Below are 14,943 nucleotides of genomic sequence, written 5' to 3' on the forward strand. Positions count from 1 at the left end.
TTGACATTTCAGTGTAATTACAGGCTTCTATAGAACAGCCCATTAAGCTCAACCATAAATTACTGCTGCTTGCATCTAATTCCACGTCCGCCCCCTGTGCCTGGCAGGAGGTAGCATTAACCTTGGGGTCCTCCAGCACTGCGGAGCGGTGCCATTGCCCCTGTGCAAGGCTGTGTCCCCTCCTCGCCATGCCAGGCTGAGCCACTGTCCTGCCCCGAGCCCTGTGCCCTTGCTGGACCGGTGGGCACAGTGGGGCTCTGCATGGCCCCGGCAGCACCACATGGAAGCAGCGCAGCACGGGGCTGCCCAGCCTTGCCCTAAGAAAAGCCCGTGCAGATGGACCAGTGGAAGCCGCCTTTATTTACACAAAGGGGTGACATGCTGACCAAAGACACTAGTGCCACTAAAGTACCCGTAACAGCAGGATTCTGTGCTTTATTCACAGGACAAAATATTAGTACAACATTTTTCATAGACTTCTTGTTCAAGCAGACACACCTCACTGTCCTCATGGGTACACACTGTGCTCAAGGGATGGAAGGCAAGAGCTCTGCCCGCTCCAGCACCATGGTGGGATGTGGCCCTACAGCCTCACAGCTGCTACCCCCAGCCAGGGGTGTCCCCGTTTGCTTTGGGACACAGAGGAAGGATGTGCCTTGCGGCAGCCTGTGCACAGGCTGCAGGATGGGGTCGTCACTGTGGCCCCAGGGACCCCATGGATCAAGCCACAGCACTCCTGGCCTGCCCAGATGGGCAGTACCTGCTGGCGCTCATCCCTCAGTGGCTGCAGCAGGACTGTCTTCTCTCTGCTCACCCTGGAGCATCCTGGCCTCCCGAGAGCCGGGGCAGCCCTTTGCCTGCCTCTGCTCATGGATTCTGAGCAGGACGGGCTGGCAGGGGGCTCCAGCCCAGCCTCCCCGGGGTCCCTCTCATGGAAGACTGCAGCCTCACGTCACTGCAGCTCTGCTCCCGGATGCTTATTCCCACCTGAAGTCCTGCCCAACTGTTTCATAGAATTTGATATTATAAGGTCTATAAAAGTCCCGAAGCTGCTCAATCACCTCAGGGTCAATCTGCACGTGAGTCCTGCCTTTGGACTTGCCCAAGCAGCGAGGCAAGCCACTGCTCTCTGACTTTTTCAGGCAAGGAAAGCCTTTTGTCTTGTTGAAGTAGAAGTGCTTGTCCGTGATAACCCGTTTGATGCCCAGGAAGTCCTGGATTTTGCCCATCTCCCCAGCTGGGTCCGTGATGAGCCTCTCCCCGCTGACAAAGTGGATCTGTGAGAGGGGGAAGTACTGGAGCCAGCTCTCCAGGTGCACGGCGTACATCCCGATGCGGATGGCATTCCAGGATGTGTCCACCAGCCCCAGGCTGCGGTTGCGGAAGGACAGCCCCTCGAAGGTGGGGATGTCCGGCTTCTTGGAGAGTGTCTGCGTGTAGTCGGAGATGGCCCGGGTGACCGGGTTCCTCACCACCACGATCAGCTTCGTGTCTCGGGACATGTTGAAGATCCGCCGCGGCGCTTCCTTGGTGACAAAGTAGCTGGGGGTCTTCTCCACCGTGATCTGGCTGTCGAGCGTTCGTGGCATCAGACTCCTGCAAGCAAAGCAGAAGGTGATGGTGAGTAAGGGTTGGGCCAGGGTGGCACCAGGAGGTGGTGTCTGTGGTGTGGGGCTGGCGGGGTGTCCCTCCTGTCAGGTCCAGCTCCCTCCCCAGCGCTCCTTCCAGTCCAGGGCACCCTGCCCAGGGGACGGGGGCACCGGCAGCCTCACTGGCCCAGTGGCAAGCAAAGATGCTCAGTTCCCAGGGGAGGCCAGAGCCAGGTGAGATGGAGGGCAAGGGCACAGCCAGACCGGAGGGACCCTGTGAGGCACCTGCAGCCACTCTCTCCCCATCAGCGGTGAAGCCGTCAGCAATTTATGGAGAGCACCGGAGTTCAGCCTGCAACCAAGAAGGTCTGGCCACGCACCCCAGCCGCTGCCTCAGAAGCATCACCCAACAGACAGGGTCTGCAGGAGCCTCTGCTCAGCCTTTCAGCCCCCATCCCCATCAGCTGCCATTGGCAAAAGAAATTTCCTTCCTCTCCTCCCCGAAGGCATTAGGGTGCACCCCAGGCATCGCACCTCCCCGATCACGTCATGGTTCACACCGAGTACCTCTCCTCCCCAAGCACATCAGGGTGCACTCTGGGTGCCTCTCCTTGAACATATCAGGGCGTGCCCCAGACACCTTTCCTCCCTGATCATGTTAGGGTGCATCCTGGGTGCCTTTCCTCCCCAGCACCTTCCCCCTTGGGCACCTCTACTCCCTGACTGCATCAGGGTCCACCCCAGCCCCCCAGCTCCCTGCACCGGAGGCAGAGGAAGGAGCCAGCCCAGGAGAGGGAGAGCAGCCCCCTTGCCCTCTGCCTTCATCCTGGAGATGGGCAGGAAATCAGTGCTGCCAGCATGCAGCCCTTGTGCCGGGTGACAGCAAAGGCTGCCAGGACCAGGATGCAGGAGCGTGGTGGCTGTGATGCCACCACCACGAGAAGCCACGGGGAGCAATGGACATGGCCCTGGGTGCTGTGCTGCTCCTCCAACAGGACCTGAAGTAAGGGGCTCGTGCCCCTGCAGGTATCACTCATGCAGCCAGGGCTTGATCCAGCCCAAAGGCTCCAAGCTGGGGTCCTGCATCCACCCCGCTGTTCCTGGCACAGGGAGCTGGGCTGCATGGCCAGGGAGGGAGCACCAGCCTGGGGGAAAACGAAGCATCCCAGATTAGCACTAATCAAATCATTTGCTTTGACACGTGAACATCCAAATCAAATAAAAATTAATGGGATGGAAAGATTTATAAATTGGTCTTGTGTTACTAGAATCAACTATGAAATCCATTGCAGCCAGATCCATGGTGCCGCGGGTCCCCGGGCTGGGAGCACCTGATGAGAGTGTAGGGAGAGCTGGGATGTGGCCAGCACCAGGCTGGGTGCATCCGCCCTGCAGGTACCGGCTGGCACCAGCACCCACACCAGGGAGCGCGCTGCTGCCACGACACCTCCGGGCATGCAGCAGCCCTCCAGGCTCCCCTCATGGACCTGGAGAGGTGCTCTGGGGCACAGCAAGCATGTTCACAGGCAGCGACAAGGGGGAAGGAGCATTCATCCCAGCTACAGCCTTCCTGCAGAATCTGCACGGGGTGGGTGACTGCAATCAGCTGCTTCCAGCCCAGCCCCACAGGGCTGCATCCTTGCACAGGGACCAGGGAAGGAGCTGGGGAGGAGCTGGTGCGAGTCACTTTAATAGACTTGGAGCTGTGTATGGCTGGGTAACCCAGCGAGGCCTCGGGACAGAAGCAGTCATGGAAAGCAAACATCAGCAACCCTGTCTGCAGCAATTCAGCTGGAGAGAGCGAGGCACTGATTTATTCATGGAATAAACCCTGCACAATGCCATGGCCACGCGGCCTTGCTGGCATGCGGCAACACGCCTGCTTCCGAGAGCTGCATCCATCTGGCAACTAAAACCAGGCACCTCCAGGATCCCTACAACACGGCCACAGCCCCCAGCTTCGGGGCTGGCTCTGTGGAGAGGAAGACCCGACCTGGAGGAGATACAAGAGCAGCTCCTAACATCCTGCATGGTAGGAGGACCGCGATGGACAAGCTGGGACATCGCGGGGGCAGCAGCAGGTGCCAAGGGCAGCGGGGACCCAGGATGCTCTCTGTGAAGATGACGTTGGGTACAAAAAGAGAACATGGTCCAGAGGAGTGAATGAGCAGCTGGAAGAGACCTATGGAAAGATATTGAAGAGAGGGGTCCAGCAGTCTGTGCCAAGCTGCTGGGAGCTCCTGGGGACAATGGCCAAGGCTGGCGTCTCTCCTGGATGCTGGCAAAAGGCCACGGCCCCTCTGTCTCACGTGGCCCCAGAGCTGCTGCCTGCTGCCCCGCTGGCGAGGGGCTGGGGGCTCCTGTCCTGGCACTCACGCTCTCTTAAACAGTTCCCTCGTGTGAAGGACAACAAGCTAATTAGTTCGCAGAAATTAACAAGGCTGTTTTACAGAGATACCTGAGCACGGACATGGCGTAATTGGCCTTTCCCACTGCTCTGCTTCAACCCTCATAAATCCCGATTATGATTCCCGTTGTTTAATGACTATCAGGAAATGCTAATTTAGCGGCAGGTACCACGGCTGTGTCTCTATATCACAAACAAGTTCCATCATAAATCAGTGCGGGACAGCTTTATAAGTGATTTGCTACTACAATATATTGGTGGAGAATCATAAAACTGCTGTTTCATTAATGGCTCATCTTCAGCCTTGTTAGGCTTCCATTACGTGAGCTATTAGGTCCATGTATTCAAAAAATGAAAGTACAGGTTCTAATCCATTATGAAAAATGCAAAATCTCTGCATAGTAAATTACTGAGATGAGACAAGAGTTGTTGTTTTTAAATGGACTCCCAGTGTTTGCTGCTCCTGAACTGCTGAGACAACAAAACACAACCCGAATAGACAAATAAATCACCAGTGAAACCGTGCAAGGGGGAGAAATGTCACCCCGGCATTCATCTTTACGCTAACAGCGGGATCCCCAGAGCTGTGCGAGCTGGGAAATGCATTGCAGGCCTAATTACAGGTGACTTTAAAATGATATTTTTCGGACTCGAGCATTCACAGAGTTATTTGCATAGAAATAGCATGTCACAGAGCCTCAGTCCCAAGGCTCCAACATTTAGGTGTGAAGGCTCGCAGTAGCCGGCTCGCGGCTGCCCACGCCCTCCCGCAGTGGCAAGACCAGAGACATAGCTCCAGGGATGCACGGAAAGGGTCCCTCCCAGGAGGACACGCCACAGAGGGAGGTGTGGGAAGCTCTTCCAGTGCTAATGGTGGGACACAGCTCCCCCTCACCCCACCCCGGATTCCATTCAGCAGCCAGAGGCTTTTCACTTCACCTGCTTTTCATTGCTCTTGCCAAGAAGGCTGATGCTCTGACCAACATGGGCATTTAATTACCAGGGGCATCCCAGCTCCCCGGGTCAGTCCACATGTCAGGGGCTTCAGGTGTCCCTACAGACCCTTCCCCGCAGCGGGACCCGCCTGGCATACGGGGGGCGTGGGGGCATCCCCAGCACCGGCTCAATCCCCGCTCAACACACAGCTCCGGCTGGAGAGACAGCATTAATTCCTCCTGAATTAGGGATTACTTTCATTCCAATTAGTCAGTTCTTAAAGTCCTTCAGTGCCATTGGATCCAGGCATTAATGCTCCCTTCCGACCCACAGATTTAGAGGCTACGATTCCAGACTTACTGGGGAGGGGACATGCGTCAGGCACATCCAGAGCTGCTGTCCCCACCGTGGCTGAGCCAGGATCACCACGTCCCACGGTGACAGGGAGCTGGCACGTCCCTGGGCAGCACCAAGGCTGCGGGGTGGCAGCAGCAGATCCCAACCCATCTGCGGCTGTACCGGTGCGAAGGCAGCACCTCACCCTGAACGAGTTAAATTCTCCCCAGCACCTTTCCTAGACCTGAATTATTAATTTTCTCATAATCTGCCTTTGGGCACCCCGCGGCCCCTACAACACTCCCACATTAAAAAATCATGTGCTCCCTCACGGGCTGCACTGCTTTGATGTTGAACATGCGTGAAACACTCTCCTAGGGAGGAACTTCTACGAAAATTCATCAGATGATTGAGATATTGCAGATGAGCGTGCACGGGGAGAGCACCCATCTGATAATCCCGTTACAGCACCTGCCCCTCCATCCGGCGTGTAGAGCACAGAGGAGAGCGGGGCAGCTCCTGGGTAAATATTTGCCTGCTGCAGCTCGTTGCGTGCAAGCGGCATCCCAGGCTTTCCTCAGAGACTGGAGGCTGACATGTGCGTAATTCTGGACTCCATCCACTCATCGGCATAAACACAAACCATTTAAATTGGCAAAAAAAAAACCCCAAGTGCGTGCTCTGGTGACGAGGGTTGTGCGCTCTCCCTCTTCCAGCTGACGTCGCAGGATCAGCAGCTGCATCCGAGGATGCTGCCTGCACGCAGGCAGGGAGAGGGGAGCCCGTTGGGCTTGGAGCCCAAATCCCTCAGCACAAGCGAGCACCCGGCTCCCAGTGGGACCGGACCGGCTGTGGCGCAGGTCACTGCTTTGAGCGGCACCACAGAGCTGGGAGAAGGGTGAGCGTGTTTCCAGCTACATGCTGGAGACGAGCACAGAAACTCTTCCAAGAGAGCAGACTGGAGTCAGGATGGGACTGCGGGACTGCTCCACCTTGACCCAACAGCAGGTCCCCTCCCCACATCACTGTTTGCCCCTCAGCTGGAGCCGTGTGCCCTCCACGCTGCCTCCGACGCTGCCCAAGGTACAGGCAGAATCCCGCTGGGAACGCCGAGCAAGCACGGCTGTTGCAGAGTCAGCATCCAGCCCTGAGATCCTTGCTTCCTATGGAGGAGGCTGTGCCGTGCCACGCTGTGCCAAGACATGTTGTGCCGTGCCATGCTGTGCCACACCACGCTGTGCCGTGCCACGCCACGGGTGCACGCGGCTGACAGCCGCCACCAGCTTGTGCCTGGCAGAGGGCTGCGGGTGGTGTCAGTAGATGAAAGCTCAAGCAAAGCTACTCGGAGGTTTCAGCAAAACTGGGTCAAGCACATGAGAAGCCGAGGTGTGAGGAAGATAAAAAGCTCTTCGCAGCTGAGTGACATTGCAGCAGGTGCCTAGGACACCAGGATGCCCTGGCTGAGAGCTGCACTGCTGGTGCTTCGCAGTGTGGGACCCCTGCAAGGAGTTCACGGGGCAAACAGGAATCCCCTGGCACTGGGTGCCCCCACGCTGCTGCCACATCCCCTCCCCTGACCTGCTGAGGCTGTAGCACTACCCCAGGGGCTCTGGGCAGCGAGCTGGCCCTGGGAGCAGGGCTCCCGTGATGCTGAACAGGGCAGGCTCCCTGCATCCTCACAGCCCGCATGGTTTGAGAAATGCACCACATCCATCCCTTGGCAATGCCACCCTGGGGGCCACACCAGCCCCACACCCCCGCTGCCACCACCCCGTGTCAAGGCAGCCCCAGATTTAACGACAGATCAGGCCTTTAATAAATGTTTATGTTCAGAGAGTTTACGCCAGTGCTCACAGACAGCTAATGAGGGACATTTCAATGCATAAAAGCAGTGTGCAGGCAGTAATTAACTTTGTTGCTGATTCATTTTTAATCATTTAAATGCTCCAGAGATTCACAGTGTCCTTAAAGTCAACAAAATCCTTTCTGAAGGGCACGCCACAACACCCTCCACACACACCAGCCAACGTGGAACTCCCACCTTCCTAAATAACCGTCCAGCACCAAGTGAGGCTCTGACAAAGCCCAAGGCTACGCGGCTGGGAAGCAGCAGGAGGTGAGGGCTCCCCAGCACAGTGCTTGCAGAGGCCAGTGCACCAGTCCTGACACCCTTGTTCCCAGAGCAGACACCTTGGGCAGTGCCTGACCCCTGCGATGGGCACTCAGGGTCACCAGGAACCGGCACCCTTCGCTCTCAGTTCCAAGAAGCACCCGTGCCCTCAGCCATGCCAGACTATGAGCTGGATTTCCCGCAACCAAAGTGAAGGTTAGAACAAACTGTGGTGTCCACAAACCCAGTCAGGGAAGACAGAGCAAGAACATGCATCATTAATGTGGAAGGCCTGGCGTGGATTCACCTCCCTGCATCTCTCCCAGTGCCTGGGCAGGGGAAGCCGCCCCAGGGTCGGAGTGGGGGTGTCCACAAGCCTGCTTGGAGCGGGGCAGGACGGAGGCACAGCAGTGACCAGGGAACATGCTGCCTGCAGGGCAGCTCCTCGCACAAAAGCTTCTGCCAGAGGTTTTGTACCTGTTCCTCAGAGCCAGGGCACTCTCTGAAGTCAAGGAAATTTCAAAGCATCCTTGAAGCTTGCAGCCTTCCTCTCTTCTTACTCATTAACTTTAGCAAAATGCACTGTCAGTCAAGCCCACAAAAGAGCGTGTTGTTGGGCAAAGCCTAATGGGCTCCCATTTGTGTGTGAGCCAACCTGGCCATTAGCAGAGAGCAATTAGCGAGGTGGAGTGCAGGAGTTGGGTTTGCCTGCTCCCTCCTCTCCCTCCTGCAGGGACACAGGGCCACACAGCGATGCTCCCCGGCTGTTTCCCAGGGCAGCGGCAGCACCCACCTCTCAGACGCCTGCGGTGCTGCTTGTGTGCCCCAAGACCAAAGGCAGCGCCAGGGCTCAGGGCAGAGAGGGGACACCACGGACCTGTCACAGCCACATGTGGGGAACCCAGGCTTGCCCCAAGTGCTGTCCCTGGGACAGCTCTTGGACAGGGAGATCCATGCAGGAGCCAGACGGGCTCTCCCCAGTGCCAGCGCTTGGCTCAGCCTGCAGCCAGACCTGCTAGGAAAAACCCTTGCTGTGAAAACCACGCTGGAGCATCTGACTTGGGGTCACTCAGAAGTGCTGGGGAGGAAAAAGCGCACCCGAGATGCTGTAATTGGAGTCACCGCTCAAAGTTAACTGCAAATTCAACAGCACCACCTTCCCTGTGCTCTGGAAAATATTGAAGGTTATTGGCAGGCACTATCTGCAGTGGGAAAAGCTCCGTATTGAACTGGATTGGTAATGGATCGATACTCCCCAGGAGCTGGCTGTTTGGTTGCAGTTGTCTTAAAACAGATCTTGCTAAAAATACCTTTCCTGTAGTGTAACTGTAGCTAATGAGGTGGATTAGAGAGGCTGATGGGAACTGGGAACGTCAAGGGTGTTTTGGGTCTGAAATGGGTGCCAGGAGAACAGAGGGGTCTGGCTCCACCACACGTGCCATCACCCAGCGCCGAGGGAGCTGAGGCTGCCCGTGTGGTGGCACAAGCTACGACAGAAGGCACCACAAGAACAGCAGTGGAGTGCCAGCACGGTGTTTGGAGGCAGAGGGACAGGTGGACCAGGAGGTGCCCCCTCCTGCTGGTTCTGCCACCTCTGTCTCAGACCCGCTCTGATGGGGAAATGGGGAAAACCAGGACCTGATGTTCTGGGAGCATCTGAGGGGCTCAGCTCTCACGCTACTCTCAGCTGCAACAAAGACCTACTTGGTCCCTCACCTCCCCAGTGGGGCACGAAATGGGGAAGGATGGAGCCTGAGTGGGCACACGGCTGTTGGAGCAGCCGGAGGCTGCTGCAAGCAAAGTCTCTGCTTGTGATGGGGGAAGGCTTTGCCTCCTCAAGGTATCTGTGCTTTGGGACCCCACTGCACCACCTGGCTCCACAAGCTTGGGAGCTGGGAACGGCCTCCAGCTCCAGCCAGGAACAGCCTCCCACGCCGGGGTCCCGGCTGGGCTTCACCACCAGCTCTGCCTTCCCAGGACACAGAGGCCACAGGACCCTGCTCCCCAGTCTCTTGGCAGAGTGACAGGAGCTCATTGCGCTGCGGGTCAGACCTGCTCCACAGTTAATTGCTCCACTTGCAAGGAGGAAAATCAATTCCACGTTTTATACATTAGCAACCTCTGTGCTTAAGTTTTGGCACATTTGTGAGGTTAAAAAAAAAAAAAAGGTAATAAACCCAGGGAAGTGTCATTTAATTGTTTTAGCTGAACTAATTTGGAGGCTCCACTGCTCAGGCGTGCTCTCTCCATCGATCCACACACAAAGCCAAGCCCCAGGCAGCACGCTGCTTGCCCGGCTGCACTTGGCTGTTGCCCATCACCCCTGCCACCCACTGCCACAGGCTGTGCCCGTCCCTCCGGTCACAGACACGTCCCTTCCCATGGAGGAGCCCAGGATGAACCTCGGGGCAGGTTGGCTGCTCAGCGGTCACCAATCCAGCCTCTCGGCACCCAAGTGCGTGCCAGGAGGCTCCCACCTCCTGGACCAGCACCACACTGGGCACCTGTGGGTGCCCTTTTGTGCCCCAGGCAGGGTCTGTCTTGGCCCCCAGACCCCTCCCTTCATTCAGAGAGGCACCAGCAAGCACTGCCCTCGCTGGGCTCTGCAGCCGTGAGTCTCCTGCAAGGAGCCACTAGCACTTGTGCAGGAGCAGCACTGTGAGGTTTGGTCCCGCACTGCCTGCAAGGCTCCCAGCCCTGTGCTCCCACACTGACAGTGGGTGAGCAGCTGAGCCTGGAGAGCTCACAGGGTTATGGACTGTGTGTGGAGACCTTGGCTCAGGACTGAGGGGAGCTGCTTCCCAGCCAGGTGCTGAGCACACACAGCTCTCCTCTGAGTGCGGGACTCACCAGGACCTGCATCCTGCTCCATCACCCATCCTGCTACAGTGAATGTCCTGTAGACAAACTGCCACTGCTCCCGTCCTTACACTCTGTATTGCAGGGCGGCTCCCAGCTGTTTGCTTTTTGGTGACGCAGGATGGGTGGCAGCATCTGGTGTTAGGGAGCAGGGGAGACAGATCTGCTGAGGGGTGAGAGCAGGCAAAGGATACGGCTGCATCTACTCCTCAAAGGTGGGAGAGATGGGGAATGCCGCAGGACAACCTTAGGAGAGGGAAACTGCACCAGTGAGCTCCACCCGCACCTGTTCTGGCTCTCCCATCACCTACCACTGGTACAGCTGGAAGGAGCCACACATGTTTGCAGCTGCAGGGTCTGCTGTGAGCCAAGCACAGAGCACAGCTGACCTGCCCAGGTCTGCAGACAAGCACCTGAGCTGCCTCCCTGTGCACAGACCTCAGCTGGAGGAGACAGAGCACCAGCCCAGTGCCCAGCTGGTGCTGCTCAGAGCAGCTCCTACCCACTCACGGCCAGACACCAGCACCCCCAGGCCACAACCATGACTCCCACCTGCCCAGCAAGGAGACAAATCAGGAACCCAGCAGAGCTGCGAGCAAGCACTGTGCCATAGAGCCTCCCAACCCGCTTGACAGCTGATGAGCGCTGCCCTGCTCAGGGACAGGGGACATCTCTCCTAGGAAATCATTCCTCAGACGGGCAGGCAAGAGAGGTTGGCATGCGGCCCCGCTGGCTGCTGCCCACTACGCTCTGACACACCAACTGTGCCGGGCAGCCCTCCCCAGCAAACACCCAGCAGCACTGCAGCCCTGCCTGAGAGCAGCTCCCACCGCGCTCCACAACAGCGCGGCAAATGCACCGGGTCAGACACGGCAGGGAGCAGGGCATGGAAGTGCAGGGAGCAAAGAGTGCGAGGCCACAGGCCAGCGATAAGCCCATGGATGGTGCTCGCAAGCTGCACCTGGCTCTGTGAGCGCCACTGCGCTCCCCACAAAAGCCTTTGTGGAAAGAGGTGAGATTTAGATGAAATATTAGAAAAAAATGTTTTGCTGTGAAGGTGAGGAGGCCCTCGCCCAGGTTGCCCAGAGCAGGGGGGGCTGCCCCATCCCTGGAGGAGTTCAAGGCCAGGCTGGATGGGGCTTGGAGCCCCTGATCCAGTGGGAGGTGTCCCTGCCCATGGCAGGGTGTGGGACTGGATGGGCTTTGAGGTCTCTTCCAACTCAAACCATTCCGTGATTCTACGATTCTAAATTAAACTCCCATCACCTCCTGCTGGAGACACGCTTGCTGTTCTCCGCAAATTCTCAGGGAATCTCAGGCAGAGCCACACTTCCCCGAGTTCAGAGGCAGCGCTGCAGGGGCTGCCCCTCTCGCCGCTCCAGGGATGAATCCCGCTGGCACAGGGAGCAGGGCAGCCGCGCTCCGGAGCCCCCGCAGGACCGCGCTTCCCCGGACGGGACGGGAACCCCCGGGGGGACCGAGCCCGGGGCCGCCCGGCACCGCGGGAGGAGGAGGAGGGAAAACTCCCCGAAGCAGCCGGTCCCGGAGCCCCCGCGGACCCCAGACCCGCGCCCGCCACCACGGACACCGGGGGCGATGCTGGGGGGCGGGGTCCGCTCCCCTCTCACCGGCACCGCTCCAGCCCCCGACCCCAGCCCCGCGTCCGTTAACACGGAGCGTCAGAGCGGCCGGGGGGGTCCGCGCTGGGGACGATGCTGCCGCCGCCGAGGGCCCACCCCACCTACACCACGCCCCCCCTCACCTGTACCTCTCCCGCCACCCCTCACTTTAACCGCTCTCTCACTTAGACCTGCCCACCACCCCCATCACCTGCGCCCCTCCGCCTCCCCCTCTCACCTGCGCCCCTCCGCCTCTCCCCCTCTCACCTGCGCCCCTCCTCCATCATCTGTACCATCCCCCCCACCTTACTACCCCGTCCCTCACCTGCACCCCTCCCCCCTCACCTGCGCCTCTCCCGCCACCCCTCACTTTAACCGCTCTCTCACCTGGACCTGCCCACCCCCCCCACCTGGACCACTCGCTCCCGCTCACCTGTGCCGCTCCGCCTCCCCCCTCTCACCTGCGCCCCTCCGCCTGCCCCCTCTCACCTGCGCCGCTCCCCATCATCTATACCAGCCCCCCACCTTGCTACCCCCTCCCTCACCTGCACCCTCCCCTCACCTGCGCCTCTCCCTCCCCCCTCACCTGTGCCCCTCCACCTTCCTCTCACCTGCGCCTCTCCCCCATCATCTGTACCACACCCCCTTGCTACCCCCTCCCTCACCTGCACCCCCCCACCTGCACTTCTCCCCCCTCCCTCACCTGCACCTCTCCCCCATCACCTGCACCTCTCCGCCTCCCCATCACCTGCACCCCTCTCCATCATCTGTACCACCCCCCCACCTTGCTACCCTCTCCCTCACCTGCACCCTCACCTGCACCTCTTCCTCCCCCATCACCTGCACCTCTCCGCCTCCCCATCACCTGCGCCCCTCCCCATCATCTGCGCCCCTCCCCATCATCTGTACCACCCCCCCACCTTGCTACCCCCTCCCTCACCTGCACCTCTCCCTCCCCCCCACCTGCGTCCCTCCACCTCCATCTCACCTTCACCCCTCCCCATCATCTGTACCACCCCCCCACCTTGCTACCCCCTCCCTCACCTGCATCCCCCCTCACCTGCACTTCTCCCCCCCCACCTGCACCTCTCCCCCCCATCACCTGCGCCCCTCCCCATCATCTGTACCACCCCCCCCTTGCTACCCCCTCCCTCACCTGCACCCCTCCCCCCTCACCTGTACCACTCGAGCCCGCGGTCGTAGTTCCTGTCGAAGAAGTGGGGCTCGGTGCCCAGGGCGCGCACGTCGGGGTGCACGCGGATGAACTCCAGCACGGCGCGCGTCCCGCCCTTCTTGACGCCCACCACGATGGCGCGGGGCAGCCGCTTGGCGCCGGCCCGGGGGGGCGCGGGGGGCTGCGCGGGGGGCGCCCCGCACCGCGGCCGCGGCTGCTGCAGGAGCCGCTTGGCGGCGGCGGCGCTGCGGGCGGGCGGGCAGCGGGCGCGGGGCGCGGCGGGGCCGCAGCGGAGCAGGCGGTAGCAGAGGCACGAGCAGCACAGCGACAGCGCCAGCAGCGCCACGACCCTCCGCGCCAGCCGCCGCGACGGGGACGCTGCCGCCGCCGCGGCCGCCGCCGCCGGGCTCGGCGCCCCCCGCGCCATGGCTCCATGGGGCCGCGCCGCCGCCGCCGGGGCCGCCCCGCCGCTCCGGCATCTCCCGCGGCTACGGGGCGGTGCGGCCGGGCGGCCCCGGGGGGCGGTGGCGCCCTCCGCCCCGGCCCCCGCGCATCCCCGCCGGGCTCGGCGCTGGGCAGTGCGGGGCTGGGGCGGCGGCGCCGCTATTTAAGGGGCCGCCTGACGTCAGCTCCGCCCGGAGCCCCCGCGAGCGCTCGGTGGCGGCGGCGGCGCCGGCCTCCCCCGCGCCCGCCGGGACGGGGCTGAGCCCCAACGGGTCGGTCCTGCCCCGCCCCGCCGGGTGCCCGCGGGGGAGGGAGGCGCCCGGCGTCCCGCACGGCCCCGAGGGCAGCTCCGAGCCCGCAGCCGCGCGGTCCGTAGCGCACGAACGGGAACCGGCCCCGGGGCGGGGGCCCGGGCAGCCCCGGGGATGCTCCTGCCCTCAGCCGCCCTCCTCCGGGGGGACACGGGAGCCAGGAGGTCTCTGCTCTCTGCACCGGGAGCAGCCGTCGGCTGTGGGACCACACCAGTAAATAAGAAGGAAAAGCTTGAAGAAGACGCAAGAATTAAATTTCACTGTGAGGCTGGGGATGCTCAGCCTCGCCTGCGTGGTTCACGGTGCCGGGCAAGCAGGCTGACCCAAGAAAACCACGGGGCTGCTGCAGAACAGGGGTGAGGGTTGTCGTCTCCTCCCCACCCCACTGGTTCTCGCTGCTTGACTCGGCTGCCTTCCCCCTCACACCCTGGCACCTCCGGCTTCTGCTTGGATGCTCATGCTAAAGCCAAAGGGCTGCGTGCGGCGCTGCTTAAACATTAATAGTCATCGTCTCTGCTTTCTCAGCACAGAAAGCTTGTTCGGCTGCAGAAAACTACTTGTCTTGTTACTTGGGAAGAAGGACGGTAATAGGGAGAGACGGGCAAAAAGCGCCAGCCCAACACAAAGAAGGTTGCCACGAGCTCTCTGGCAGCCGCTCCAGGGGGATGGGGTTTCCTCTTGTGCAGCACCCAGGAACTCAGATCAGGTGTAGAGGAGGTTGGAAAAGACAGCTGAAAGAGCAGTGCTCTCTGCAGCCTCCTTCGCCTGTGCTGGTGTGGGAGCAGAGGGATTCAGCCTCCCGGGGAGTGTAAAAATAGTTTCCTGAGGAAGAAAGCGTCTGCTGGCTCAGGAGGGCTCTGCAACTGGAGGACAGGGAATGAGTCTTCACAGGGCCAGCCTCATCATCCCAATGTGACCCACAGGGGTTTTGCATTTGGGACATTCGGTACTACATTTGCTGCTCTGTGAGGCAGCAGCTTCTGCTCGGGAGGGCTGGGCACCAGCCCCTCCGTGCAGGTCAAGGTGGGAAGACAATGCTGTGCATCCAGGGTCAGCCTGCAGGAGCTGAGCTGTTCCTGGCTGCTGTCAACTGCCCTGTGTCTGCACCTTCCACCCAAACCAGTGCAGCGACGAGCAGGGAGGGGGCACTGACAGAGC

At 60.3% G+C, this 14,943-nt stretch overlaps 1 protein-coding gene across 1 annotated transcript; it reads right to left on the reverse strand.

Moving 5' to 3' along the window:
* Positions 1-347: 347 nt before the first annotated feature.
* Positions 348-13,479, reverse strand: HS3ST2 (heparan sulfate-glucosamine 3-sulfotransferase 2). The gene is made up of 2 exons (XM_069869886.1): positions 13,033-13,479; positions 348-1,596 (listed from the first exon to the last, which is right to left on the reverse strand). The coding sequence occupies exons 1-2, from the start codon at positions 13,455-13,457 to the stop codon at positions 978-980; spliced, it is 1,044 nt and encodes a 347-aa protein (XP_069725987.1). The 5' UTR covers positions 13,458-13,479; the 3' UTR covers positions 348-977.
* Positions 13,480-14,943: the final 1,464 nt, after the last annotated feature.

Source organism: Phaenicophaeus curvirostris, chromosome 16 (assembly GCF_032191515.1).
Source record: "Phaenicophaeus curvirostris isolate KB17595 chromosome 16, BPBGC_Pcur_1.0, whole genome shotgun sequence".
Lineage (NCBI taxonomy): Eukaryota > Metazoa > Chordata > Aves > Cuculiformes > Cuculidae > Phaenicophaeus > Phaenicophaeus curvirostris.

Coding starts and splice junctions, on each gene's coding strand:
- HS3ST2 (XM_069869886.1), bottom strand. CDS start 13,457: ATGGCGCGGGGGGCGCCGAGCCCGGCGGCGGCGGCCGCGGCGGCGGCA. Junction 1,597..13,032: donor CGCGGGCTCGAGTGGTACAG/GTGAGGGGGGAG, acceptor CTTTGCTTGCAG/GAGTCTGATGCCACGAACGC.